The 27,775-nt window shown below is 36.9% G+C and overlaps 2 protein-coding genes across 2 annotated transcripts in view; one reads left to right on the top strand and one right to left on the bottom strand.

Moving 5' to 3' along the window:
* CACNA2D3 (calcium voltage-gated channel auxiliary subunit alpha2delta 3) overlaps nucleotides 1-27,775 on the top strand; it is a 457,522-nt gene that overhangs the window by 365,536 nt on the left and 64,211 nt on the right. The window lies entirely within an intron of this gene.
* Nucleotides 12,099-27,375, bottom strand: LRTM1 (leucine rich repeats and transmembrane domains 1). The gene is made up of 4 exons (XM_062585436.1): nucleotides 27,280-27,375; nucleotides 17,552-17,604; nucleotides 15,486-16,111; nucleotides 12,099-12,532 (listed from the first exon to the last, which is right to left on the bottom strand). The coding sequence occupies exons 1-4, from the start codon at nucleotides 27,373-27,375 to the stop codon at nucleotides 12,099-12,101; spliced, it is 1,209 nt and encodes a 402-aa protein (XP_062441420.1).

Genomic DNA, 27,775 nt, shown 5'->3' with positions numbered 1-27,775 from the left:
TTGATAGAAATTACAGCCATTATCAGTGAAGCTTTTTTTTTTGTAGAAACTCATTCTGTATCTTCGTAAATCAGAATATATTATGTTAAACAAAAGGAAAGAGAAGAAGGGACTGTCTGATGTGTAACGGTTCCACATAAGCTTCAGATTTCAAAATCCTGTCGTATAACAGGTGATTCAAAGTATGCAGTTTGTCTAGGTTATCAGAACTGTGATTGGATCAGAGAATATAAATTGGATAACTAAGATCTGCAGTCTATGAGCCAAGAATGTAACAGTATCTAATGACTAAAAAGTGAAGTTTGGCAAATACGGATTAGATACAAAACATATATTTTTAACAATTAGAGTAATTAATTGTTAAATTGTTAGATATTTCTCGCTCAGATGCTTTTCTGAACAATTTACTTTAGTTCCCAATAGTTACTGACCCTGAAGAAGGAATTAATTCAGAGAAGCTTTATGGCTTGTTATGCAGGAAAACAAGCTCTCTTATCTCAGGGAAAGTTAGGTAGATACCACATGAAACAACAACCATCCTGTTTTTCTCATGATTAAAATGTGATTTAAAATGCAGTAAGATTGGTTAACACAATCCTGAAAGAGCAAGGATTTGCCAGGTAAGTGAGAAGCCTCTAATCTGTTTCCTCAAGCACAGAATATCTCCACTGATAATAGCAGATTTTACAATGTCAACAGAAAAGCACCCTTCTGACTCCAATTTGTGTGAATAACGTTATACACTGCTCATTGAACTCTTCTATAACAGGAAATCTTAATCATGACTTCATACTCCTCCTATTAAACCATAAAACAGCATTTATACACAAATGTCAACCTAGATATCTGCAAATTGCAGAAGATGTAATTAAGAGTTTTCCTACAATGAAAAAGATTGACCTGTTATTTCTAGAATACTTCTTTGTTAGATGGAGTTAGGAAAAGGATCCTCATGAAGTGCATTTATCATCGTCTGTGAAAATGCATAGGATTAGGAGGCATCTCAAAATTTGTTCTTTCCTTGCTAGTGTCTGTACTTTAACGTTTGCTTGAGGGAGGTATCACACATAAACAACCAGCACTGTATCAACAAGCTTTGTATTTTTGTAGTAATTGTAATGTAGAGAGGCAGATTTTCCTGCTCCCAATCCCTAGTGACTATGTTTAGTATCAAGAGTTTAAAATTACTTGTGTCCCATACATTCCATCTAAAATAAAGACTGGCTCTTCAGAGCTTTTTCATATTAAACTGGGCAACAGTTTTTCATGGTATTTGTGAATGTGTAATGCTGTGAAAAATCTGAGCAGCGTATTAACACACCTAAGCGCACACCAGGGGCTTTTTATTTTTCTGTCTGTAACCTTTAGAAAACTGTGTGATGGAGATTTTTTTCAATACAAAGCATTCTGAAAGAATTTGCTTTGAATAACTTTTTCCACCCCCCCCCCCATACGATTTGGAGTTGTTTTCTCCCCCTGCACCTCTGCGAACTATTTTGCGTGTAAGCGTTAGCGGGTCAGCACCGGCCGATCCGAGGCAGGCAGGTATACGCATTATTCTTGTCCTCTTTCAGCTGGAGATCGTAAATGCACCTCGTCAGTCTTTCTTTTTTCATCAGAAAACTTGAAACAAAGTACCCGACGTGTAGTTAACTTTTTAGGTTTTATTATAAGGCTGACATTGTTCTGTTTTAAGCAAAACCTATTTGGAGGCAGAAACCAGAGCAGTGGCGAACGATGAGGATTTGAAGTTTCGTTAGCCGGATTTGGGGAACTAATGTAGGATTGTGGGTAACACTTTCAAATACCTAAATCAAAGTTCAAATTTGGCCAAAACATGTCATTTTAATTTGTGAAGTAAGTATTCCTCTTTCACATTTGGTGAGTGGATTACAGAAAGCAGCAAGCTGGGATACACATTTGGTGTAAAATCGTTCTCTTCCCGAGAGAGATTTGACTGAAAATAAAGCTGCACCAGAATGCTGTTTTTTACAGATGACTAAAAGGATTTAAAATAGGCAGAGAGAAACTAGAATGTGATTATAAAATGTAAATCTGAGTTAGACCTGTTTGGGGGGAGGACAAAAAACAACCCTTACTAAAAAATCTGCAGTCTCTTCTATTTTCTTTGTAAATTATTTTATTTTTTGTAGAAAAACATCGGTCATAACAGGCTTCATACTGTGTGGATTTTAATCCACACTAAAGTATACTGCAAGTAGGGAAAATTCAGCCTTTAATCTAGGCAGGAAATCTTAAAACCAGTGAATCTCCAGACTCTTGTTACAGAGAATTTAAGTGGCACTGCTGCTGTTTTACCATCTGTACCTATTAATACCAGTCCACTGTGAGAATGTGTTTGCTTATTGGCTATATATATATATATATATATATACACACACACGTATATATATTTAAAATTACTCTCATTGCTTTCAACTGAGAGTGTATTTTTTTATTTACATGAATGCAAATTTCTGTAGAAAGTGTATAAGCAGGAGATAAGCCTAAAATATTTAAGTATAATATCAGCATATTTATCCCTATTAATACATTGAGGGTTTAATTTATTTGTGGGAGAGATAGGGAGAATTACACAGATTTTTTTGAAATTAAAGCACATTTATGCTCTAAATTGCTTTGTCTTAGTGTTCTCTATTCTCATGCCTACTATATTGAGCTTACATTTTAACAGTCGGGTTCTTCAAACTGCTCACGTTACAATGTGAAGGGGAATGAATGGAGGTAGGACTTTTGTTTTTTGTTATTCTCAACTTCATCTAAAAATTATAGAATCACTCTCAGTCTTGGAGTTCCATGAGATACCATGTAAGACGGTATCTTCTTTCACTATTTCAATGTTCCTCTCGATAACCCAGATGAAGACAGTTAACATAAGAATTTTGAATTTAGGTAGCAATCTAGTTATTACAAATAAATCAGGTTAGGAAAGAATCCTATCTTCTGAGGCTTGTAGGAAAGGCTGTACGTTTCATCATTTCATATTAATTGCAGTAGAGTTTAGTATTATATTTTTGTACTCTTTGATATTGTGTGATGAGTGAACTCAATTCAGGTCCTTGATTTGAACCTCTACCTCCAAGTGAATACATTACTGCAACACAGGATTTGTATATGCTATGTACATGTTTCTTCTTATTTCCAATTATTTCTGGAAAAATATTGGTTTCATCAGTATTTTTATTGTAATTTTGTTTAAAATGAAATTTTAACATTATTGTTCACCTAGGCACTTCTGGGCAAGAGACAAGGAGGAACCGAGCAAAGCAAAGCTAAGCCGTCATTGAATAACACAGGCTCTATGCAATTAAAAATACTCAGAATAGAGCCCACTTTACCAAGCAGCTGTCTGAAGATTCTGAGAGTTATGATTTGGACCTTGTGATGCATTTTTCTCCACAGACACATTTTGGCTCAAAAACTATAGCATAGTACAGGACTTTATAAAGCCTTAAAAAAGGTTAAAAGAGGACAGCATTGTTCACGGATAACGTGAAAATTAGCCATTTGCGATGTATGACTAAAGATACCAGAACCGATGCAACCTTCTTCAGTGCAAAATTTTATAAAGGACACTGAAGAAAACTTCTGATCATTTCAGAAATTCTGAAGGTCTCTTTGGGCTTCAGGCTTCACTGAAAAAAAATCCATAGCAGCACTTAGTAAAAAGCTCTAGACATGCAGTCGGAAGGGGGAAACGCTAAACTGCTCACACCCTCAGTTTTTGTAGGTTTTGGAAATTTAGAGTTTGAGGGAGAGGAGGAGTAGTTTAACACAAGGCTGTTTTAATACAAGGCTGCTGAAAACTTTGCAAAGTACAAATTTTCGTTAATTGTTTTATTCCTCTTTGTTTTATTTATATGCAAACTAGTTATATACATGAACCATGTCCATACTGCGGAAAGGCATACAAATACAGTCACAGAAAGACTGTGAAATATGTTTGTATTTTTAATACTGCAGGAGCTATATGATATCTTATTAACATGAGTCATCTTAAAGATCAAAAAAATAATTGAGTGTCTTTTCATTTTCACAAACAGCAATGCTGTCAGAGGCAAAGGACCTTCCTAAGTCGATAGATTTGAAACATCAAGCATACAGAAAGATGATGCTACTCTAAAACCTAGTTTGAATGCCATCAGTGTGTTCTTTCTTGAAAGCTTGCAGTAGAAAATTATTTATAATATTAGATATAATTTGTATGACCAACAGGTGTTTTCATTTATTACTATTGCCACCTATTGATAAAAATGTGGAATTGCAAATAACTTTTGTTAGTTTCCATGGTACCAAAGCATGAGGGAGGAATGTCTAAAAAGGATTGGTTTTATTTAATCGTTTTCTACCAAAATATTTTAAATATAATCAATTTTCTTTTGGAATTTCTACTTATCAAAGTCAAAATTATGACATAAGAACACTAAATGAGTCTTTCATCTACACACAATTTTCTGTGGTCTTTTCATCAAAATCAAGTAGTATTTTAGTCTATTTATTTCAGAAAACTCAAGATCTTTACTGATAAAGTCAGACCTTCAGTCTCTGAGTAGAGGCAAACCCTGATTGCTCTATGTCAACTTGACTGGAATACTAGATTAATGGAAGGTCAGTGTAGCTCAGTTAAAGAAAAATGAAAGTATTCTGAACATTTCTCTTATTCGGAGTAATTCTGTAAAGAAAATAAATCTATGTTCTTCTTATGTTCCTCTTTCCCTCTCTTTTGCTGAATATACATTAAAAAAAATTACAGTAGTTCCTGTTTGGAGAGAGTAGAAAAATCATTGCTGGAAGAACCCTGGTGTCCTTCACTTTTCCATGCTCCTTGCGCGTTTTTTGTTGTTTAGCTTTCTGTACGTTAAGCATTCCTCATACAGATGGCCTAAAGATCAGCCCCTCTCGGAGTCTTTTGGGGTGGCGGTTACCAAGAAGCCGATAGCTCTTGTGAGAATAACCGACCCGTAAGGGTCAGATTCTGCCGTTCGTGAGCATGTTGAATAACAGTTACACTTTACAAGTAGTCCTTCCAAGGGAAGAGACTTACTGCTACTTTTCAGAATGATTAAGAACGGCCTAATTTATTGCACAGGCATCGTTTCCTGCTGCCAGGCAGTAAAAGCTGGAAATAAGGCGGGAGGTTCTTTCTGTGGCGCGTGATTCTTCTCTCTCTGCAGCGTATTGTCTTTCTGCAGGTACGTGACGCACAGGGGTCCCTGCAATCTGGCCTTCAAGCACATGGCAGGTGCATTTAATTCCGCAGCGGATGGTGCCGTAACGCAAGGGCACAGTGAGCGTTAGGTTACTGCCTGTCCTCGGCCACGCAGATCTGGGGGAGTGATAGAAAGAATTTTTTGCAGAAGAGATTTCTTATAGAGAAACATCTTTACGCAGCTTACCACAATGAAAGGAATACCTTTTAAAACAGAACGGATAATTTCTCTTCAAACTGTAGATTGTCTTTGTTGTTTTACGTATGTATTTTTTTATTTTTAAATATACATTAAATATATATTAAAAATATATAATAAATGGATCTTCGTAATCAGATGCAAGAGGTGTAACTGCATTTAAGGAAAGACAGCCTAGTCGTCTTCTATTCACTGATGGATTTTAAATTCCTTTATTAAAAAGCTGTGTTATGCAAATATAGAATACTATATTTTATGCCTTCATACAAACTGTCCTGAGTAAAACCAGGATATTTTCCCTTTCTAGTATCTAGCTTTTCAAACCTTTATTTTTATAACCAGCCCATATCCAGTTCAAGGGTTCTGTCTCCACGCTCTGCGTGGAGATAGATTTTTCTCTAGAAGTCTTTTCTTTCGTCACCTAAATTGTTCTCTGTTTTATATCATTTTAAGAAGCATGAACGTAACAAGAAAATCAATTATTCAGTGTTAAAAGTTTCCCATCAAGCTGCTAAAAGCCTTTGGTATTTTGGATGACAGAATTTTCAGATTTAAGTTCTGCTTTTTGTTTCCCATCTATAAGGTAAGGAAGATATGGCAAAAATTTAATTTCATCACTAGCTTGTTAAAAATGACATGTAATTTTGAATGCTTCTCTTTTGGCCAGAGGAAGCTAACCCTGAAAATACTGCTGTTTAAGATATTTCAAATTGTGCCTTGAAAAAAGGAATAATTCATAATCTTATATTGCTTTTGAAATACAAATCTCTGCCTTTTAAGGCTGGTCATACTTTGTATTTTTTTTTAACCTTCCTGTTTGAATTAGTATTTTTAGAACTGCAATTTAAAAAGAAAATTTGTAGATATACCAGTTTTCAGGAACTGAGACATTTTGTAATTAAGGCTCTAAGTAGGCACCATTCTTTTATAGTTTTGTGGAGGAAAATATGCACATTTTATCTGAAACTAACTGCCTTTATATTATTAAAAATATGTTCTTCATTTTTCTTTCTTTTTTTTTTATTTGGTATGTTAGTAACTTAACATTCTATTTAGGTTTTTTTGGAGAGAATTTCTCATGCACAGATCTCTCTAAGCCAGATCTCAGGACATACTTTTAACAAGCCCAATCCAATAGTTTGATTATCTTCCAAAAAAGAAAAAAAAAAGGTAGTTTGAAGTAGTGCTATTTTTAGGAATGACAGATATTGTGACTGTTAACAAATAGTTGTCTGTTATGATTACAACAGCACTAGAAGTAAATATATCTATTGTAAACTGCTCTGCTCTGTACGGCTTACAGGGTTTTTTGGATTTTTTTTTTTTTTTTTTTTTGCCACATGTACTGCTTTGGTATTACTATATTATCAAAGACATTCAAGCAAATGTCACTGCATTCCTGCAAAGTCCTTAAAAATATGACACCATCTATAAAATTGCATTTTAGTATGAAGGCCTTAGGGAAAATGAATATGCCATCATAATGACACACCAACCAAATGTTTGAAGCTTTCTGAAATAGATGTTTTCCTTGTCAGGCAAGACAGTGATTTACTTAATCTTTACTCCCCTTCGTAAGCCACAGAAGATTATATTCAGCAGTAGCATTTAGTAAATCCCTCGAAATGCCTTGCATGCTTTAGTGGAAAACCGCTAGTTTATATTTTTCCAGAGCTTCTTGTACATTTTGAATATTATCTTTGTATTCATAAATCTAATATTGGTGCATAAACTAATGCTTTCAGTTTCAGGAAAATCAGTATATTTGCACAGTCTAGCTTTAAACGACTGGCCGCCTGACTGAGGTTGGGAGCCATGGCTTGGTCAGGAAACACGCCTTGCAGGTAATCCGTGGAGAGGGGCAGGATCCTCCACAAACTGCTTCAGGACGCGTGGTCCGGTCCTGCCCCGCTGCAGTGGCTGAGCAGGGAATCTGACATTAGATTCGCCACCATTCCCGTGTTCGCATTCGTTTGCATTTCTTCTCAGTTCATTTTACCATAGAGAGTTAGTGCTTGCAGTAATTAAGTAATGCGGCTCTTGGAGATATTTCTCTGCTAGCATCCTCTGGAGAATTTAACCTCTTTTGGCTTAATTCTTTTCTTGGGTTTTGCTCAACACTTATTCTCAGGGAATCTAGGGCTCTGATAGATAGATTAGATCAATATCCTGTAGAGTATATACAGGATACTATATACTGTATAGTAAACTTCTTAGAAGATTCTGGTTTTTTACTGATGCTTTTTTTTTATGAGTGGTATATAATTTAAGTAGGAGCTGAAGCTTTGGTAGCAGAATGATCTTGTGGTCTAATAACAATCAGATTCTAGGGATATTTTGCCAAATAATTCTGCTGCTAGCAAAGTAAATCCTTGATTCCAGAACGAGGCAGCAGAGAAGCTGTCATTTTTTTTTAATTCTAATAATGCTGTGCATATATGAAGCTCAAAAACACTTTATTGAGAGATTCTCTGCAGTTATGTGGGATATGAATACATTCATCTCAGATTAAATACCATGGATTAACTAATTAATCCCCCCTAGAAGACTATGTTTCCAAAAATTGATAGTCTTCTCATAGCTGGTTGTCTCCTTGAAAGTTTTTGGCAAAAAGTTCATCCTGCAGTGAGCATAGCCTCAAAACTGGGGGATTACTCTGTAGTCGATGAGAGATAACTGCAACTTGCTTTGGCGATAGTTACGTAGTATATCGTCATAGGTTTGTTTATTATAGGCTTCTAATTCCAGTTCCTTTTCCCCCAGGTGGGTTACTCCCATGTCCATGTTCTTGGTTGTCTTACCTGGGGAGCATAAAATCATATTTCAGGTAAAAGAAACCCAGGAAGTATGAAAAATCATTTATGATTATTAGTAGTACTATGACACTTCCAGCCACATTTGAAGATCAAAGTTGTTAGAAGAGGCATCCTTTCTGGCTGCTTAACTGAAGCCTGTATATCGTTGTCTTCTGGTCAGCAAAGATAAATAGTTATTCGTAGGCAGCTGTTGATCTTTTTTGTTAACATTTTAAATGATAGATACCCTATGTGTAGTACAACTAAACTTTGATATTCAAGAAGAGGGATCCTGATTCTGGTTGGACATTAGATTACCAAGGGAAAATGAGGCTGTATTTTCACTGTCCTTTTGCAAGTTTTGTATGGAGAGGCACCTACGGCAAACGAGTGTGGTTTAGTTCGTTAAGCTTTGTTTCTTCCAATGTAGATACTGATGGTATTTTCTAAAAAGAACATTGGCATATCATAGTTTTAAAATGCTCTTCTGGATTGAATCTAGATTTTCTCCATCTCCGTTTTCCACATTAGTTTCTCTAAACAGAGGAATGATGAGTCTATGTTTGAAAGACAGGAATACACAGTATATTCACTTTCTTGGTCTTTGCAGATAGCTTACAGAATAGCATGTCCTGGCGTTTGATTGACTTTGGGGGAAGGGATGGTTTTCACAGAGATTAAGACAAAAATACTGTATTTACTACAATACATTTCACTGAATTGCTGAAAAACAACAAAGCTTTCTCAGCAACCTTTATCTGAAAAATAAATCTCTAAAGACAACTTATTTCAGCAGCAGATGTCCATTGCTAAGCTCTGCAAATTAAGGGCACATCTGTGGAGAATCCCTAGATCCAGTCTTCCTCATGTAATGGAATACACAACAAATTGTGCCTTTTATCTCTATTTTACAATAGGTGAACATTCTATTTCTTGTACTGCAAAATAAATTTTACATTTGTTAATTTAAGCAGGTGAATACAAGAGTGTGTCTTGTAAGCCAATCATCATAAATTACTAGAATGCAAACAAATTTGTAAATATATATAGTCTCATCAAAGTTGAATGAGAAGTTTCTCTGGTTTTTTTTTGGTGTGTGTAGCAAATAGCAAGTTATACAGTGTACATCATATTTTTCATGAATTGGCTTGCTCTACTCCCATAGCAGAGTGAACTAATGGAAGTATGAAATACTTTCCTTTCTGGCAGAACTCTGTATCAACTTACAGCTTTATGTGTGCATGAAAATCCCCAAAGCATCTTAAATCTGACTTGGAAAGAGTTTCTTTAAATGTTTTTGTACCCTTTGTTGCCCCTTTCTCACTTTTTTTTCCTTGCTTTCTTACCGTTGTGTTTTTTTTTTTTTTTTTTTTTTTTTTGACTGAGGAGATGTTCTGTTTATTTCTTACTAGAAAATATCGAGTCAATTCTTGTTTCTCCTCTACTTCAGGACATCAGAAGTGTGAACTTATTTATAATGAAGGCTGCAGTGCTGCAGCTGAGCCTGTTAGGAACACTGTCGCTGAAATCTCTACGGAGGTTGGAGGTTTATTAGCTTTTACCTTGAGGTCTGCAGTTGGAGTGCCAATATGCTCATTTTAGATTTTAGGTGGTCATCTAAAGAAAGCACTGTGATTTGGTTTGGCTCTGACTTCATCTTTGGAGAGAAAGATTGTGTCTTGTAGATCTAACAAAACGTCCTATCTTTTGCTTTGAAAAATGTTATTACAGTAAATGGGGGGGGGGGAAGGAAGAAAATGTAGATCTCCACACTCTAGTGATTTCATTTTGAAAATGAATTATTCATTAAACTTTACTAGCTATTTCAAGAGAAAAAAAAATCAAACTCCGATCTGAAATACATATTCAAAATTCAATACATATCAGATTTGAGAGCTTGAATATGAATATTCTATAAGGTTCTATGCTGATGATGTCCAATGCTGATATGCCCAATCTTGGGTACTACATTTCGGTAAAAATGTAGACAACCTGATAGGGTTCCAGGGAATGCAAGGAAGAAAATAAGTTTGTAAAATATGGTTTTACAGGAAAATTTGGAACAGCTTAGTTTGTTTAGTCTAGGACAGAGAAAAATGAAGAGGGCCTAATAATAATTTTGACGTACTTAACACTTACCGGAAAAAAAAAGAAAAAGGGAAAAAAAAAGAAAAAAAAAGACAGTAATTGATTATTTTTCATGTCTGCCAGGTATACATTAAGAATGAGATTCTTTATTTTTCTAGACGTGAAAGTAACAGCAGATGCAGGAAAGAGTTTCAAAAGTTGATTTGCAATTATTACTAAGTAGATAAGAGGAAGGGTTATGTGACTCCTGCCGTGTAGCCCATTACTCAGTTGAGTTTCTGGAATATCTGCAGAGCTCGGTGTTGGACTCCATCTATTGCAAGGGCAGTGGAGGTCTGGATGCCATGGAATGGCTTCTTCTGCCCTGTTTCTCAGCCTTCGCCCTCAAGAGCCTTCTGCCCGAAGGAATACACTGGTGATATTTACAGCAGAGCAGGTTTAACATAGATGTTAGGAAAAAAATCTGCAGACTGTAAGCACAGTTGGTCTCTGCATCAGCTACACAAACAGGTCTGTTGTCCTAGAGAAGTTTGAAAAATACATTAGACAAACATCTGTCTGGAATGGTCTAGATGTTCAGAAAGAGAGATGGAGTAGGTACCTCTGTCGGTTTTCTTAAAATGATCGTTTCTAGGAGTAATTTGAAAAATACTTCTGCACTTTCAAAATATTCTATCTGCTCAAAATTGATGGTACTCAAATGGTTTTGGCTCTGATTTCTTCCGATGGTAAAATCACACCAAAGAAAGTTTAGGGTGGACCCTTGAATTAATTTAGCTGAATGTTTTCTCTGTGAGAAGGAGAGCACGTAAACATGCAGCGATGTTATCGTCCGTCCTGAAGGCAGCCTTGTGACGAGGGCTGCGTCCGCCGCGCGGTCTGCAGGATGGAGCATCTGTGCGGGTTTGTGAATGAGAAGCTTCAGGATTTGCCTTAGCGAGCGTGGGCGCTCGTAGGAGAACGGGTCGCGTCTCTCCACGCACGCTGTGCGTGCCTCGTGCAGTGCTCGTACCTGAAACTCAGTGTAACCTTTCTTCCTCCTTACGTGTTTTCTCAGCTCTCTTCCTTCTTCCCTAGTAAGTGACTTAGAAACGAAATGTGATAGCTAGCAAGGTGCTTCCTGTCTTTGAAGCTAGATAATGGATGAAATGCTTTATTTCTGTCTTGTAGGGCAGATTGGAAGGTGGAAAAATATTTTCAAAAGGTTTTGACAGGTTTTGCAAGTGGTCAGCAGCAGTGTGTAGACTGGCCATTCTAAAACTGATTGCGACTTGTATTTCTGGATATGTACCACATGTTTTAAGAACCTACAGTACAGTCATTTATAACTGTTCTGCATTTTTCTTTGCAGAAAGCTCACTCGTGTTGGATACTGACCATAGCAACACCATAGCTCCTATGTTGTATTACTATTACATGAATGGCTAGTAATGGAAAATGGAACACTTAAAAGTGGCTTCGTCAGGATTAAATTATGTCAGATGCTCAGCCTTCCATAGTGGCTGCAAAATATACACGCACAAAATATAAATAAGCTTACATTCATTTACTTAAAATTTTAATATAACACCATTACTAGGAACATAATATATATGTGTGTGTGTGTATGTGTGTGTGTATATATAAAATTAAATATATAAATATATATATATTTACATAAAAGTTCTTTAATGTGAAAAAGCAAAGAAAAGCAGTTGTGAATAATAAGTCAATCATATTTAGATTCCAGACTTCTTAACTGAAGGGAGGACTCTTTATTTTTCAAGAAACCAAAGACAAGAGTAACTCAAGCCAAGGAACTATCAAATGGCTCTTTTTCCTCAGGAGTCCCATGCTGTCTTGCTGGGGCCAAGTGTTCTCTGTGGTATTTAGCAGTAATTGCAGCATAGGCACAACCATAAACAGCAGCTGCCAACATCATTAGACACACGATTCCACAGACAACTCCGGTTATTACTACAGTGGCAATTGCATGACGCAAACTAACAGGCCTTGGCTTTGGTTTAGGTTCACAGTTTGGACGGCTGTTTTCCCCGTGTTCGCTGTGATGAGCGTGCTTCAGAGAGCTTCTGTGCTCAAAGTTATGGTGATGAACGCTGGCCAGATGCACGTGAGCTGTTGTAAGAGGGCATGCCCCAAAGAGCTCGTAGGGAACTTTGAGGAGGTCTTTGCCCTTCCGAATCCCTGGTGTCGAGCAGATAATGCCATCGCTTATTCCTCCTGAAAAGAACGCATTATGGTCTTGAGCACTGGGGGCTGCTGAATTAGATTCATGTAAAAGTAACGGAAACTGTAAGGAAATTTAGAGTCAGCTTTCAATTCATACTTCTTCTAGTTAGATCAAAGGCAAGGTGATTACACTTTAATAATCATGTAAAAAATCATTTGCCAGAATTAATTGATCAGGATTTACGTTACCTGTGCTTTTATAAGTGTAATGTGAAAAACAACACTAGTACAAAAATAAGCAAATGCAAATTCATACCATTACGTATTTTTATAAACAAAAAATGGAAACAATATACTTAGTAAACATATCGCACTGGCTTGACAGAAGTAGTCCGTGAAGTAGTCATCGTTCTGACACCATATGCTAATATTTGTCATGATGCAATGAGAAAGTTCAGTAAGTGGCATACACGAGCTATTTTTTAAAGTGAGGCTCGTGACATTCACAGATTTAAAGGAGTTAAGGTTACTCTATCTGTTAGCGTGTTCAAAGGGTAGATTTCCTAACTGTCCCCCCGAGGATGTGTAGTGTAAAGGAAAGTGGAGTAGGAAACCTCAGTCCTGCTAAAGTGTGCAGCTGGTCCCCAGCACGTAGAGGGATACACTGGGAGTGCACCACAGCTTTAGGATATAGGCTGTCAAGGAGTCAAAAAGGCTACAAACAGTGTTTACGTAATTTAAAAAGTCATCTTTGTTGAGTCAGCTCATGTTTCTCCCTCTCTTCTATCTGAAATAAAGTACCTTATAGCTAAAGCCAAATACAGAGATTTTCATTTTGAAGAGAATTTGTTTGAGAAAGTGGTGAGCACAGATGGCCCAAACCAAGATCTTGAGACTACCTTCTCCACAAGTATTGATGATATTCCAAGATATGTAATAGCACAGCAGCTAGTCTCTTGATCTTTAGTAGACAAATCCCAAAGCTGGGTCCTGACATCCCCAGCTTGGAAGTTTGAGCGTGGTCATGGGTAAAGCTCCAAATCCTGCAACTCTGGCCCTCTGTGGTTATGAATGACTAAAAAATCTGTACTTGGAATAGAAAATTGGAGCTCTTCCTGAACTGAAGCATTCTCTATAATTATTTAAGAATATGCATCAATTGCCTTGCCTGGATTCAGGTAAGAAATACTGTGAAACCTTTTGGACACAACATTCAACACTTATTTTGAATTCAGACAATAATCTATCTCTAGCAATGTTTTGTTAGGGCTTGCAAGAGATATCTGTAGAGCCACACTACTGTTTTGTTATAAGTATATAATATAAATAATGTGAAAGAATAAAGTGCCTTATAATTTTTCCTCATGTGATTTCACATGAGTAATTTTAGAGTAACAATCTTAGAAGAGCACATAATATGTAGGCTTCTTTTAAAAAAATGTTGCTAAAACAAATCTGTAAGTTCCATGTTACTTCATTTTGGCAATTTGTGAAAAGATTAGAAAGATGGAAGGGCACCACTGAATTTCTAAACAATTTTTATTTTAAAATAAGCACAGAACCTATGCTGCTGGCAGAATAATTAAAATTATCTGCTTATCTTGGATCATTACCTTCTTCTGCACAGAGAAGTCAGAACTCCTGCTGAAACTTGTTGTAGGGGGAAAAAAACGGGGGCAACGTAATATTCTACCAATGCAAAGTATCTAGATTTTAAGCCTGAGGGGGGTTAGCCTTTCGTCTCTTTGGACAAGGTGCTGCCTGGCAGTGGCTTTACCTAACCCCGAGGCTGCTGTTGTGCTCGTCGTGTCCCTGTGCAGGCAGCAAGTGTTTTGCAGCAGGTCTGATGTCTGATCACAGCAGCCCTTCTGAGATGCAGGCGACAGGGGCCCTCTTCACGTACGCTGCAGGGTAACATGCTCTGTGTCACTTTGGTGTACAGCTCGGGAGTCAGTAAGCTGTGTCACATTCAAGCGTCAAAGCCTGATTTAGAGAAGAGCAAATTGCCCTATTCTTTTGAGTTCTTGAATCTGTCTGCCAGCAGAAAGAAAGAAATTTCCTGTAGTGCTTAAATCCTTTCTCTGACTCAACTGCCTATAGATGGAAGAGATGTGAGAACAGATACGAGAAAAAATGTTTTGGGATGATGAATGCTTGTTTACTTCTTTTAAATATGTTCAGTTATAAAGCTTCTCTGAATGCAAGAAAAAAGACAACTTCTGAAATACTCAAAAATAGAATTGAATCATACTCTCTTTTATATAGAGAAACTCATGAATATATTTTAAAGCGGGTGTGACCAAAAGATGAGGCTACTTTTTAAAATACATTTCACTTTTTCCCATGTGATGGTATTACACATTTCTGTCAAGAAATGGTCAATGAATTTAGTACCTTTCAGTTAACAACAAATTTAGCAACAATACTGTACAAATGTAAACATGTCCAAGGTGCAACATATATTCTCAGAGAATATATTCCTAAAATACTAAAAAGCTTCTGAGTGATATGTGTCATGACTTGAGAGAAATCACAATTCTGTGTTCTCTAAAGTTAAGTCAATATTGAAGTCAGGATTGATATTATCTTTCATATACCAGGTAAAAAGCTTATAAACAGTAGGTGTTGATTTCTAGAAAAAATGGTAGAATTAAAGCAAGTGCATGTGTTTGTGCGTGTGTGCTTATTTTATGTGTATAGATATATACACATACATGTATTTCCATAATGTATCTATGCACATTTAATATATGTATGTGTGTGTATGTACTTCCTCTCTTTCTTTTTATATGTTCATGTAAAGTTCCTGTATAATTCTCATTTCCCACCTGTAATTTTGAAAGCAGCTATATTCCAAACTATGCATACAAACAGATTTTTAGTATACTTGTCGAAGGGGATGTTCTCCAGTGTGAGGTGACTTGTGATAACCACAGCAGTGAAGACCAGTTAGATGCTGGCCGTGTGTTCTCCTCGCGTGCGTTATGTCTAATGAGTTCCTTACCTCTGTAGAGAAAGCTCTCCAGCCAAAGCTTTAGGCCAAAGACATTACAGTTACATTGCCAGGGATTATCTTTGAAGAGAACCACTTTCAGGTTTGGAAGAGACTCCAGCAGAACTCTGTCCATTTTCTGAAGTTTGTTGTGCTTCACAGATAATAGCGTTATATTCCCTGTACTGTTTCCCAAAGTCTCAGGCAAGCGTATTATGCTGTTGGATGACAAGTCCAGTTCTTTTAGGTGTGGGAGGAAACTGAAAGTCGTGTTTTCTATAAAATGGATTAAATTCCTAGTTAGGTTTAGAACCTGTAAGTATTTTAATTTTTGGAAAGCACCTGGTGCCAAACTTGAGAGGGAATTGTTAGACAAGTCTAAGATTTTGAGCATCGGTGTTCCAGTGAATGCATTTCGATTGATTTTCCAAATACGGTTATTCTGCAATTGTAATATCTGAATTTCAGGAGGTAAATGGGTAGGAATTTCAGTAAGTCCTCTATTCTTGCAGTCTGCAGTCTTTGAAGCTGGATAGCAGAGACATTTTTCGGGGCATCCAAGAGCTGCATGAGTTAATAAGATGATGCTCAAAACTGAAAGCCAGTTGCCTGTATCACAAGTGAAAGAAACAATAATGCTGTGAAATTAATTTAAAAGTTTTAACTTTTTAAATATACAGATCAGTAAAATAAGCAAAGGATATACAGTGTGATAATAAACATTAACGTAGGTAGCAGTAAGAAAGTCCATTTTAATTTATGTTGGTAAATTCTATATGATACCAAAATTCTTTTATAATTCAGAATTAAGTCAATGCTTCCGTGGTCTTAAAGTGAAGTACTTCCTACTTAAATACAAATAGCTTTCAGCAAGTTTTGCCATCAGCAAAGCTGTGAATCTTGGAGAAAACGTTTCTACCAAGTTTCTAAAACTACTTAATTGCAATGTTTCACTCTCTACAGCAATAATAACTTTGAGGCATCTTATGCCAGAGGAGTTGCAAGTAGAGTTTTTATGTTTCTGCTTTTTTATTAGTTGTGTTACCTAGAAAGAATTAAGTTAATGTGCTGTCAAAAGAAAAGATTTTGCTGTAAAAACAGGTAAGAGGACTTTTCAGCAATCCAGATTCTGTAGGTTTGTTCTTCAAAATTATCTGTGTTTATACTTTTTGCTTGAATTCTGTTATCTGAATGCCAGCTATTCTTCCCATACAAGTTTCTAAACACTAAGCAAATATTTGTCAAGGAACTGTTAAAAAGATAAATGAGGTCACAGGAGTACTTAGTAAAATTTAACATTTATAATTATTGTCTGTTCTTTGGAATTCAAGTCAGCTTTAATTGAAGAAATAATAGTTTTTACCTTCATATATTTTTAACATTCTTACATTGAAAAACAAAGTGCTGCTTAAAGCTATGTTCATATGCATAGCATAAAATAAAAGTTAAAGAAAAATCAGACTCATAATTGAGGCATAAAACGACTCAATTTGAGTTTCTTTGGCTAGCGAGAATCACAGCACATTGAGAATCAGACTGATAAATCCTTTTGTAACATTGTTTCTCAGATGCCTCAAATCATTGCTACTATTTAATACTTTAAAGTTAAAAAAATAGTTACTACTTAAAACCTTTTAGAATTTAAAGGATAAACTACTTACTGACTTACACAGATCAAATATTAATTAGTAAAAGGAATCAACCTCTAGAGGAACAGCAGCATATGATTATAACACTGATTATGACAGACGTCTAAATGAAAGTTATTTTAAAACTACAATTGAACTTACAAATTAGTCATTAATTTTCACTTTAAAATGAAATTGTATTTAAATTAAAATCACATATAGTCTGAAATTCCTCAGTTGTCTATTGTAGAATTCACTTGAAAGAATTCAGCATCCATGCAAGCAAAATAAGCAACACATTCAGTTCATTATATTGCTCTGCAACAGTTGGCTTCAGAAGCTGCGACACAATTTCCACTGTAGAGTTAAAAATAAACACTGGCTGGTAAGGCAATATTATTTAGAGCACAGAGTAATTTCACTTTTAATCTAAATGCTTCACTGTCTCACCTTTCATGCTTGTTTGCTTGTTCTCCACCTTGCAGAAGGTTCGGTCCGGTTTTCTGAAGCAGAACAGTAACATGCACTTTGTTCCGATTCCCACATCAAATCTCTAATGTGTCCATCTAGTTTCCTTCGTGTCTGTTTTTTTTTTTTAGATAATATTTGTGGCTGGCATAGAAGAGCAGCTATTTCTTGTGGGTTTCTCCATCAGCCTTTGATTTTTTTCTTGATTGTGATCTTTTTTTCCCGCTGTCCACCTACGGCTCTCGGAGGCTTACTCTGCCTCTTTTAATCAGTCAAGTGGCCGTGGAAGGAGTGTCTGTCAACCCTAGCTGGACAGCTGTAGAAGACAAATCACGACCTGATAGCCCTGCCTTTCCGATTATTTAATCTGCCTCAAACGCAAGGCACAAAAATAAAGCTCCCTTCTTAAATCCGGTATGGTTTCTGAATTCGGGGGGATTATTAGCTGTGCTGTGTCCATTTCTGCAAGATCAGATGACTCTGACCATGGATTCTGATTATCCTGGGCTGTGACTGGAGGCAACGGAGTGTATAATATCACTGTGAATTGGCCTGTGTTGATGACATGGTTTTGACAGTGCACTTGTTTGCTCTTCTAAGCTTATTCTTCTGACCTCCAAAAGGATTAGGTGTGCTGACACGATTTTCTTGCATGGGAACACAAAACTGGTGCCTCAGTAAAAATGGCATGCACACTTGTGTGGTCATCAGGAGTAGTGAACAAACCTATTTCTTTCCAAACATTCTGGAAATAGCTGGCAGACGGTATTAGACTAGTACTCCAGGAATTCTTACGGTGCTTTGCCTTGTCTCTTTGTTACTTCTTCAGTTTAAATCATTCATACTGTAGCAGTTACAACGATAAAGGGATTGATGACCTGTGACTGTGAAGGAACTCAAAGGTATTTAAAGAGATGTGAGATCTATCATAATAGGGTTTTTCAAGGTCATATGATCACTTCATTTGTTAGCTTTACAGTGAGGAAGGAAGTCATGTAATGAAAAGCTTTCAGCTTTCTTACAGATAACAGCTTTTCTTGGGTCCAAATTCTGCTTTTCCATGCTTATGAAAAGATGATGAGCTCGCTTTCTAGGGCAATATTTGTATATTATATAAGATACAATAGAAGGAATCATGGAAAACTCTAAAAAAGACCTCTGAAGATGTCTAGTCTACTGTCAAAAGTGGGGACTTAAATTAGCTTGTTCAGGGCTCTGTCAAGCTGAGAATTCAATGTTCCCAGTGAGGGAGATTCCACCACTTCTCTGAGCAACCTATTCCAATGTGCAATTGTCCTCAGAGTGAATAATTATTTCTTATATCCAGGCAGAGTTTCTCCTGACCATTGTCCACCACCTCTAGTCCAGTTATCACACATCCTTATGAAGACATCCTTTTGAAGTGCCTCCATCTTCTCACAGCTACCACTGAGGTGCAGAAAGATGACAATTAGGTCCTGTCCTACTCCTGAGCCTTCTTTTCTCTAGTCTAAACAAACCCTTTCCAAATAATTCTCAGTTTGCTTTTTGATTACTAATTTCATTATATGAGCTCCCAAGAGATTAAAATTCAACCTTGCCCTCACAAAGTTTGCTATGCATTTAGTATCTACTAAAATAGTGTCATGTGTTCTGTGGTTTCTTCTATATAGGTATATGTAATACAAGGATTATTGCTGAAGGAAGTATAGCAATACAATTCACCCCTCTCTGCTCCCCAGACTGTAATTATTAAAGTTATGCTGCCAACATCACAAGATAAAAGATGGGGATCTTTACATCTCCAGTACACGACACTGCTTCCTTAAATAATTGGACTTCTCTTAAAAAAAAAAAAAAAGAGAGAGAGAGAGATTGTAATGCATTTTTAGTCTACGTGATCATAGCTGAATTCACGATGCTAACTCCAGTACAGATTTATGACAGTTAATATAGTGCACACTGCTAGGTTAACTGAGATAATTGGGTTTGGTCCTTTGGCGCATAAGGAGCTCTTATATCTACTGTCTCCAGCAGACTTAGACCTGTCCCTAACCTCCAGATTGGCCCTTTTGTCCCTTACGTGAATTGTACTCACACCAGCAATCTCGTCTGTCTGGTCTCCCTTTTTCACCTCATCACTTCTTAAACCTGCAGTCCATTCCCCTTTGTCCCTCGTGGCTGCTCTGCCCCTCAGCCTGCTCCCTGGTCTACTCCATCCAAGGGCATCTTAATCCCTTTTTCTTGGCTGCAGGAGGAAATGTAGTGTGCTGCAGTCGCTGTTCAGGGGGCATGTTGTAAATGCAACCGCATGCGATAAAGAACCGTGACTGTTGTTGTATGCTGTGCTGAATTGTTTCTGACACAAGACAAGACACCTAAAGAAACAGGGAGCAGAGCTGAACAGTGTCTGAGACCATGAAACAAGTGACATTGTGAAAAGCAAACATGACTGTTCATCTGGAGGCCACCAGGATAATTACTGCCAATGGCATGAATGTCACATCATCTTGATACCAGATGAAAGACTGCAATTTAGTATAAAGGAATCGTATAAATGTGCATTACTTAGTACCACTGCCGTATTAAATAGCTCCAACTTTCCAAAGGGAAAGGGAGATGAGCTTAAAGATCACTTGTAAAATACTTTATATTAATAACAGGTTAAAGCAGAACATTCTGTTTGTTGCACAGTATATTTATCTGGCCTTTCCCTTCCCAAACAACGTATGTGCATAAACATACAAACAAATAACCACATTTATCTTAAGTAGTACTAGTGAATCGTTTTAACAAAGATAGAACTAAATGCAATAAGGACTCATCCTTTGCATCAATAATAAACCTTTCCATGACTTCTGGCAATATTATAGGTGGTACTAGCTTTTCTATTATTGTTTTCTGCTGTGATAAATTTTTTTCATACTTCTGTGTTCACGGACTTAAACTTCTATTTTGGCTCATGAATTCAAAGCGTTTCCTTTATATTGTTCCTTTTTAAAGAAGTTTTGCTGACCAGGTAGGTTTGCAAGCTCTTGCAGCACTTTGTGTCATCAAATGGAAGCCTCAAATAACGTCCCTCAACCACCTCTCTTATTTTGGATAATCCTTTGCTGTTACAATTGTATTATTTTTAGCACTCACCATATTGAATAGATGTTCGTAGGACAAGGTCATTGAAAGTTAAGCACTGTGTGAGGTTCACTTCCAACAATAACGCAGAGGTTGTTTTATGTACTCTGAACTGTGGTATAAGAAGTTATTACTTTTTATTTTATTTTTTTTTTTTTGTTAATCTTCGTGCTGAGTTCAGATTTGGAAATGTATGATTAAATCTGTCGATTTGCTTTTCATGTAGATGTGGCTATTTTTTCCTTGTGATGAGATCTCTGAATATACATATTTTGTAAACAGAATTTTCCCCAACCTGTAATCCATGTCCTATTCCCATTTTTTAGTAATAATACTTTGGTTATGACAGAGAAGTCTGATGTGGTAAAAATTATAGTTGAGACACAGGTAGAGATTTGCCAGAAATGGAATAACCATGAAATCTACTCTACTTCTGGCCTCTTAAACAACCAGCAGAATTCTTTTCAGTTGTCTGATGTGGTGCAGCAACTGTGTTATTGTGACTGCTTAAATTAACTTGTGTCTTATTGTAACAAGATATGTTTCCCATTCCAATAGGCAATACAGCCCAATGAACTAATATCCTATCCCTGTTTGCTGGTGGGGGCAGTTCACTGTCTGCTTTGCCAGCATGCATTTTGTTACAGCAATTTATTGCCTTCTATTTTGAAGAACTGTGTATGAGAGCCATCTCTTCTATGGAAGAAAATCATCTGAATTAAACAATTAGAAGAAGGGAAGCAATTTAAATAAATAACTCAAATACGTAAAACCTATAGCATTCTGTTTCCACTATGTTGTAGTTAAGGCAGACATCATTTGGTTAAAAAAAAATCATTTAGTAAGAAAAGAAGAAAAAGAAATTCCTAAAACCATAACAGACAATTGCTTTCTATTAGATTTATTTTCCTTCTGCTTTTGAATTGGAAGGTGTTAAGGCGCGACAGTTACAGGGGAATTGCATGAGTGTTAGCCTTACTAATTTTTGTCTCCTAATCAGTAAAACAGCTAAACTGAAGACCCTAGATACAACTCCATTACACCTCCCCCACTGCAAACTGGCACTTACGAAAATGCTGTACTGCATCATGGGTTTTTTTATTATTTTTATTTTATTTTTATTTTTTTTTTACAGCTATGAGTCGGGATGCAATGCAAATAAAGATAAGAAGACACGAGAAACTCTTGAACTACTAATGTTTTTCTTTATACAAGGGCAATCTTTGCCCTCAAAGAGCTCTGGTCCCACTCAATTTATGCCTAGCAGGGAACTAAGTTTTCAAAAGTGTGCAAGAAGCAGAGTAAGGCCCAGGAGCCTATTCCTGCCTACCATTCAGAAGAGAAATCTAAGCCAATGGACCAAACCAGACTTGGCTTGAGGTACATTTTAACTTGAAATAGCTGACCATATTCCCCAGGAAGGGTGAGAGTGTGGGTTTCTGTCTTCAGACACTTCATTGGTTTAGTGGGATAAAGGGAGAATTATACCAGCCAGAGATCAAAGACATCAAATCTTGGCCATCACACAGCGTAAGGCAACACCAGTCTATCTGAAAGGTTGCTCACGTCTGTGCTTGGCAGTCGTTACAGATTGTTTGGTTGTAACCCTTTAAGGTGAGAGAAAACATTTGGTTACTCTAGAAATGAGGAAACAAGCAGGCATTAGTGATTTTTGTATTTTGGATCACTGACTTTGGGGGCAAGAGCACAGTTTTCTTCTCTTTTCGGTGGCTTGTTTTGCCTTACTTGGATACATCTGGTACTTGTTTATACAATGCGTAATTAATCTCTGAAACACGTTACTGGAAGTTATCCTTGGGCCAAAAGATTAGTAGGATTCATATATAATCTGGAGCCATGGTTACCTCATGGGACAAAAAATCATTTAGAAGGGATATAAACTTTGACACTTACAGGCTTTAATCAACCACTAATGACAGGAGTTATGGAGGAAAACCTTTCCCTATGGGCAGTGTTTTCCATAATTATTATTTATGGGAATTTTTACTCCTTCCTCTGACACCTCCAGAAGAGGCCAGGGTGTGAGATGCAGCGGTGGAGCGGATGAGCTGGAGGGTGCTGCATTCCAGGTGCACTCTGCAGCGCGGGAAGGAAGGTGCGTGGCTGGGGGCACTCGCGCCCTGCTGCTTGCAGCAAGCTCAAGCTGGTGAGGTGTGAGCTGCTGTGTCGGGCGACGGCTTTGGGGCAGCCCAGCTAAGGCCTTTTCAGTTTAGGTCAGAGCTGCTGTTCATCGCCAGACCAGTCTCCTGATTAGGTCTGGAAAATTCTTGTCGCACTGTAAGATATCCAAGGTAATAAGATATCCCAGTCTTTGGTAGTAGTCTGAAGATGACTGTTTGGGTCAATCCTTTGTCTGCAGATTTTTCAGTTTTCTACCTCACTAAGGTGATGCATTACTTTCAGGTCGGTAGGAAAATCAGTCAACAATTTATAGTGATGCTGTAACTCTAGCGCAATGTCATTAGGAGTTGGTTTGGCTTGTAACTGCTTTTCCCATCACTTAATGAGCAGGGATATAAGAAGGTGGGAAGGGGTTACTTGGAAAATGCCCAGACACCAGCATTACAGTGTATTCTGCTAGATAGAGAATTTATTACAAGGAATGCAGAGCCTTCGGAATGAGCACAAGCACATGGAATAGAGATGCTGGATTACTTTACCTTAATTGCAAGTTAGATAAAGTTGCAGCTGGGGGCCTTTAAATCAAATGTTATGTGTGTGCAGATATATTGTTACCATCTCAAACAGCAGTGATTAAAAAGACCCCTTCAACATTGAATCAATTCCTGACTTGTGACAATGGCCTATTGTGTATGCCGAACCTCTCTGTGTGTGCAGATAAAATGTATCTCCAGTAGGTATGATTACAGCTAATTAGTGAGCTCATTTTGCTGTTACTGTAAATAGAAACATATGCTGCTTGACATAAGGTGATAGAAACAAAAGGATCAAAAACTAGGAACTGGAAAATTGTGTCTAAAATCAAGAACAGGGTGTACATGTTGTTTTATTTAGACATCTTATATCCTTTTCGTCTTCTCTCAAACACTTTAAAATGAGATCATTTTTTACTATCATTTTAGATTGCTTGTTCATATTTCACCAAAGAAAAAGTTCTTTTTCTAAGCTTGTACTTTGTGTTTTTGTTCTCGTATTTTTATATTTAATAAGAATTTATTTTTATGGAGATAACTGACCCTAGATTCCAACCAGGGAACAAAATATAAATTTCCTGTGGATTCTGAATGGTTGGCTTACTATGTCAGTTCTTGTAAGAATTGGAAGGATTTTTCCTGAACAACTTACTGTAAAAGGATTTTGAAACATTCTCGGTTTATGAAGAAAGGTTGTAAAATACAGTAAATGTTACTCTTTCTCTCTTAAGCTGCTGCTCACCCATTGTGCTACAAAATAAAATTCATACTTCATTAACTCCTTTCTTACTTTGCTACAAGCAGTGATTGCTATAGCTACATAAAATTCTGGTAAGTGCTAGGAACTCTGCATTTACAGTCTCAAGCTTTTTCTCTTTGCCCTAGTACCTGTATAATAGTCACATGAACACAAGAATTTGCAGTAGTTGGGATGATACTTGTTGCAGTTAAAATCAAATAACCAGACTTCTGTATTTTTCCTACTGTTTTGGAAATGGGAATTTTTTTCATTAATTTAAGCAAGGTACTAAATAGCACTGTCAGTGCATTTAAAGGTCAGCGAACACTTAAGTACTCTGTTGGATCAGGAACAACATGCCCAGTACTTTTGGATTCAAACGTTGGTGGAGTATCCCTTTCCTGCAAGAGAAAAGCTTGAAGCCAGTATAGCTCCAGAAAGAATCTTACATGTATAGTAGCAGGTAAAGTATGATTTACCATCTAGCAAATATGTTACAGCATTTATAATACCAGACAGTAATCCTCTTCAGTGCTGTTATGTCGCAGTTATAACTAGCAGGCCTCGGAATATGATGGATGAATAGAAACTGGAGCACCAGTGTTCGTTACTGACGGGACCTGTTCGCAAATAGAGTAAGGATGCTGCAAACTCTTTCTGTATGATTTCAATGAACAGGAATGAGCCTGATACCTATACATGCTGCTGATGTTGTTCATTTTGAGAGCAGACCTGTTTTACAAGGCAGTACATAGTTTGCTGCTTTTCATGTTTTTCTGTTCTCTCTGAATTTCTGTCTTGCCATCTGCTTTTACTGATGCAGCAGCAGGCACAGAAAGTCTTCTGTATGCTACAGCATGCTAGAGATCACATGGGATGTAGTTATCTTTTTTATTTTTTTTTTATTTTTTTTAACCTGTAAGCAGATTTGAAACACCAAACAGGTTATTCAAATTTCTTTTTTCCCCACATAATGCTTCAAATGAAGTGATGAGGTAAGCAAGGTATATGGGTAAACTTCTCTCCCTTGAAGTTTATGCAGTTGTGCTCTTTTCTGATATGATAAATCTTTGGGGAACTTAGTTAACATAAATGATAATGATGCCTCTGTTCAGAATTTCTAAAACAGGCCACTGAGAGATCTTTATTGTTTTGAAAAAAAAGAAAAAGAGGAAAATAAAAAATTCAAACTCTTATAAAACACATTTTATTAATGAGAATTACAATACAGGAAAATCTGGTACAGATTAGCAAAGAACAGTAACAGTGTATCTAAATGGAACTGGTTGGATAATTAAATTGCTTTAATAGGTACTGAAATTTAAACTGCTTGATCCCACTGATGTAAGCATAACGCTTAACAGTCATGGAACTTGATTCTGAAAGTGTAATGTGGGAGGGAATCGGGCTGATGATTAAGGATTTCAGATACCCTGGGAGGAGATTTAGGCAAGAGTAAAACAATAGGCAAAAAGTTGTAGCTATGAAATACACAAAGAAGCTTTAATGAAAGTCTGTTTATATATAGGGGAGCAGTTTATACCAACAGTAATAGAGCAAATTGACTGTGATAACCCGACGGCAAGTAAATGATGCTAAGACTGAAATCTTTAGGGAAAATCATGTTCTTTACTATTCTTATTCTCTTGTAGTACCTGCTAGTGTGTCTCTCGTCTGTTTAGACTATATGTTCCTCCATATGTCCGTTCCTGTTTTGATTTCGAGGATCACAAAAGGGTGTTTTCTTTCCTCACTACTAAAATATATTTTTCCAATAGAAATTACAATTTATAAAATACCTACAGTGTATAGTACTTCCCTTTTACTGTCTTCAGTAAAAATGAAAACAGTTTACAGAGATGTCGTACAAATACTGGCAGGATTTTACCAAATGGCTGGCGTGCTGTCTGCTAGATAAGAAAGAAAATGTTTTAGTATGATTGGCACTGATGATGAAGTGCTGCTAGTCGTAATATTGAGCCATGTGTCGTTTTTGTTTGTGGTAACCAAAGCTGTTTGCAAGCTTTCAGCTGTACTTTCTATTTTACTGCCCTCTAAGATGCTATTAGTGTGCTGAAGGGATGAACTTTCTGGGGCAAGCAAATGCATAGTTGAGAGGATAACAAATTTATGAGAGCAGCTGGAATGCCTGTGGGCAAACATAATGAACAATACTGGATAAAAGTAGCTTATTTCCCCTAAAATTGAGGCAATACTTAAATGTCGATCTCATCTTTTTGTCTTCAACATTTATATCAGAACTCTGCCTCATCACCAGTGAGTGATACTAGAGTGTACAGGTAATGCATATTGCTGTTTAATGCACTCCAGTTCCCCACTTCGGATTTTGTACAAAACTGCTTCTATTTTACTACTGTTTAACTTCGGGCATAATCTCAGAAGTTTCCAACATAGCTGGACTGCTTCTGTCCAAATAGCTACAGCTATCTTGATCAAAAAAGGCATATTTTGATCTTCTTTATTTGTTTTCATTTCCTTCTGCAGTGTGTTATTTTTGAACCTAATGGCAGGGCTGGCCTTGGTTACTCATATTTTGGCTGAGACCTTTTATCCTTTCCCCTTCACAAAATGACAGTATCCATTTCAGTGTCCTTTTTCTCTCCATCTCTATGTTTCAGCAGAGTTAGAGTAGATAAGTTCAAAGAACTGCATTACTTACTTCTCTGTTTCTGCAAGTATTTACTGGGAGAAAGCAGGCTACTGCTTTTAGAAGTTGAAGTTAAGCGTTGTGTTCCCAGCTTAGTGAACTAATCTTTTCCATATCTGTGTTTTGTAGCATCAGTAAAATCTTAAATACATTTTCATTGTTACTGCTCTGAGTTTCCTTTCTCTAAACTAAGTAGAGAGAAGAAAAAGCAGGGAGTTTTCTGTCCTTAATTCTTTGAAGAGTTGGGGATTTTGTGTTCCAAACATAGGCGTTTAAGGAAAAAAATTATTTTGGAGGCAACTGAAAGAAGCTGTAATGTCTGTGCAATGCAAGCTTTTCAGTGGAAAGTAAACAGCTGGTTGACTTTAATATTTGCCTTTAGTTGGTCATACTTTCACCTGCTGCTGCTCTCTGAATTTTGGAGGTAAAGGGTAACTGTTTATGAAGAAAAGTTCTGCAGACTCTCTTAAATTGAACTTGAAAGCAGATTTGAGAAGGAAGGTAGACATCAGCCTACCTGAAAGAGCCATGTAATTCTTGATTCTGGGCGCAGTACGTCATAGGAGTGGAAGCGGGCAGAAGCTGGTCCCTCAGCATGCCATTCCAGGCACATTGCAGTTCAGTGCAGATTTACGTTGCAAAAACCAAAAAATCTGTTTTTCTCCAGTTTGCAGCCCTCTTCAATATAGTATTACAGTACTGTTCCTAAAGCACATGTTGCAGCTTTAAGCATTCCTAATTAAAAATTTGGGCCTTGTTCTTCTCCTAAAACCTTAGAGCAAACTTTGAACTCAGCAGAAATAAGATGAAGCATATAGTTTCACCAACATGTTATTTTGAACTGCACGTGTAGGCATGGTATGGCCTTTCTGTCTTTCTGAACAAGAATAGTGTGAAGCAGTGAATCAAATGGACCACTCAGATTCCAAACTTCTGGAGAATGTGAATCTTGCCTTTTAATGACAATTTCCTATCCTTTCTGAAGAGCTTTAACTGCATTAAAGATGAGTGCC

The sequence above is a fragment of the Rhea pennata genome, chromosome 12 (assembly GCF_028389875.1).
Source record: "Rhea pennata isolate bPtePen1 chromosome 12, bPtePen1.pri, whole genome shotgun sequence".
Lineage (NCBI taxonomy): Eukaryota > Metazoa > Chordata > Aves > Rheiformes > Rheidae > Rhea > Rhea pennata.
The sequence above is the reverse complement of the archived record's forward strand: the minus strand, read 5'-3'. Positions and strand labels throughout refer to the sequence as shown.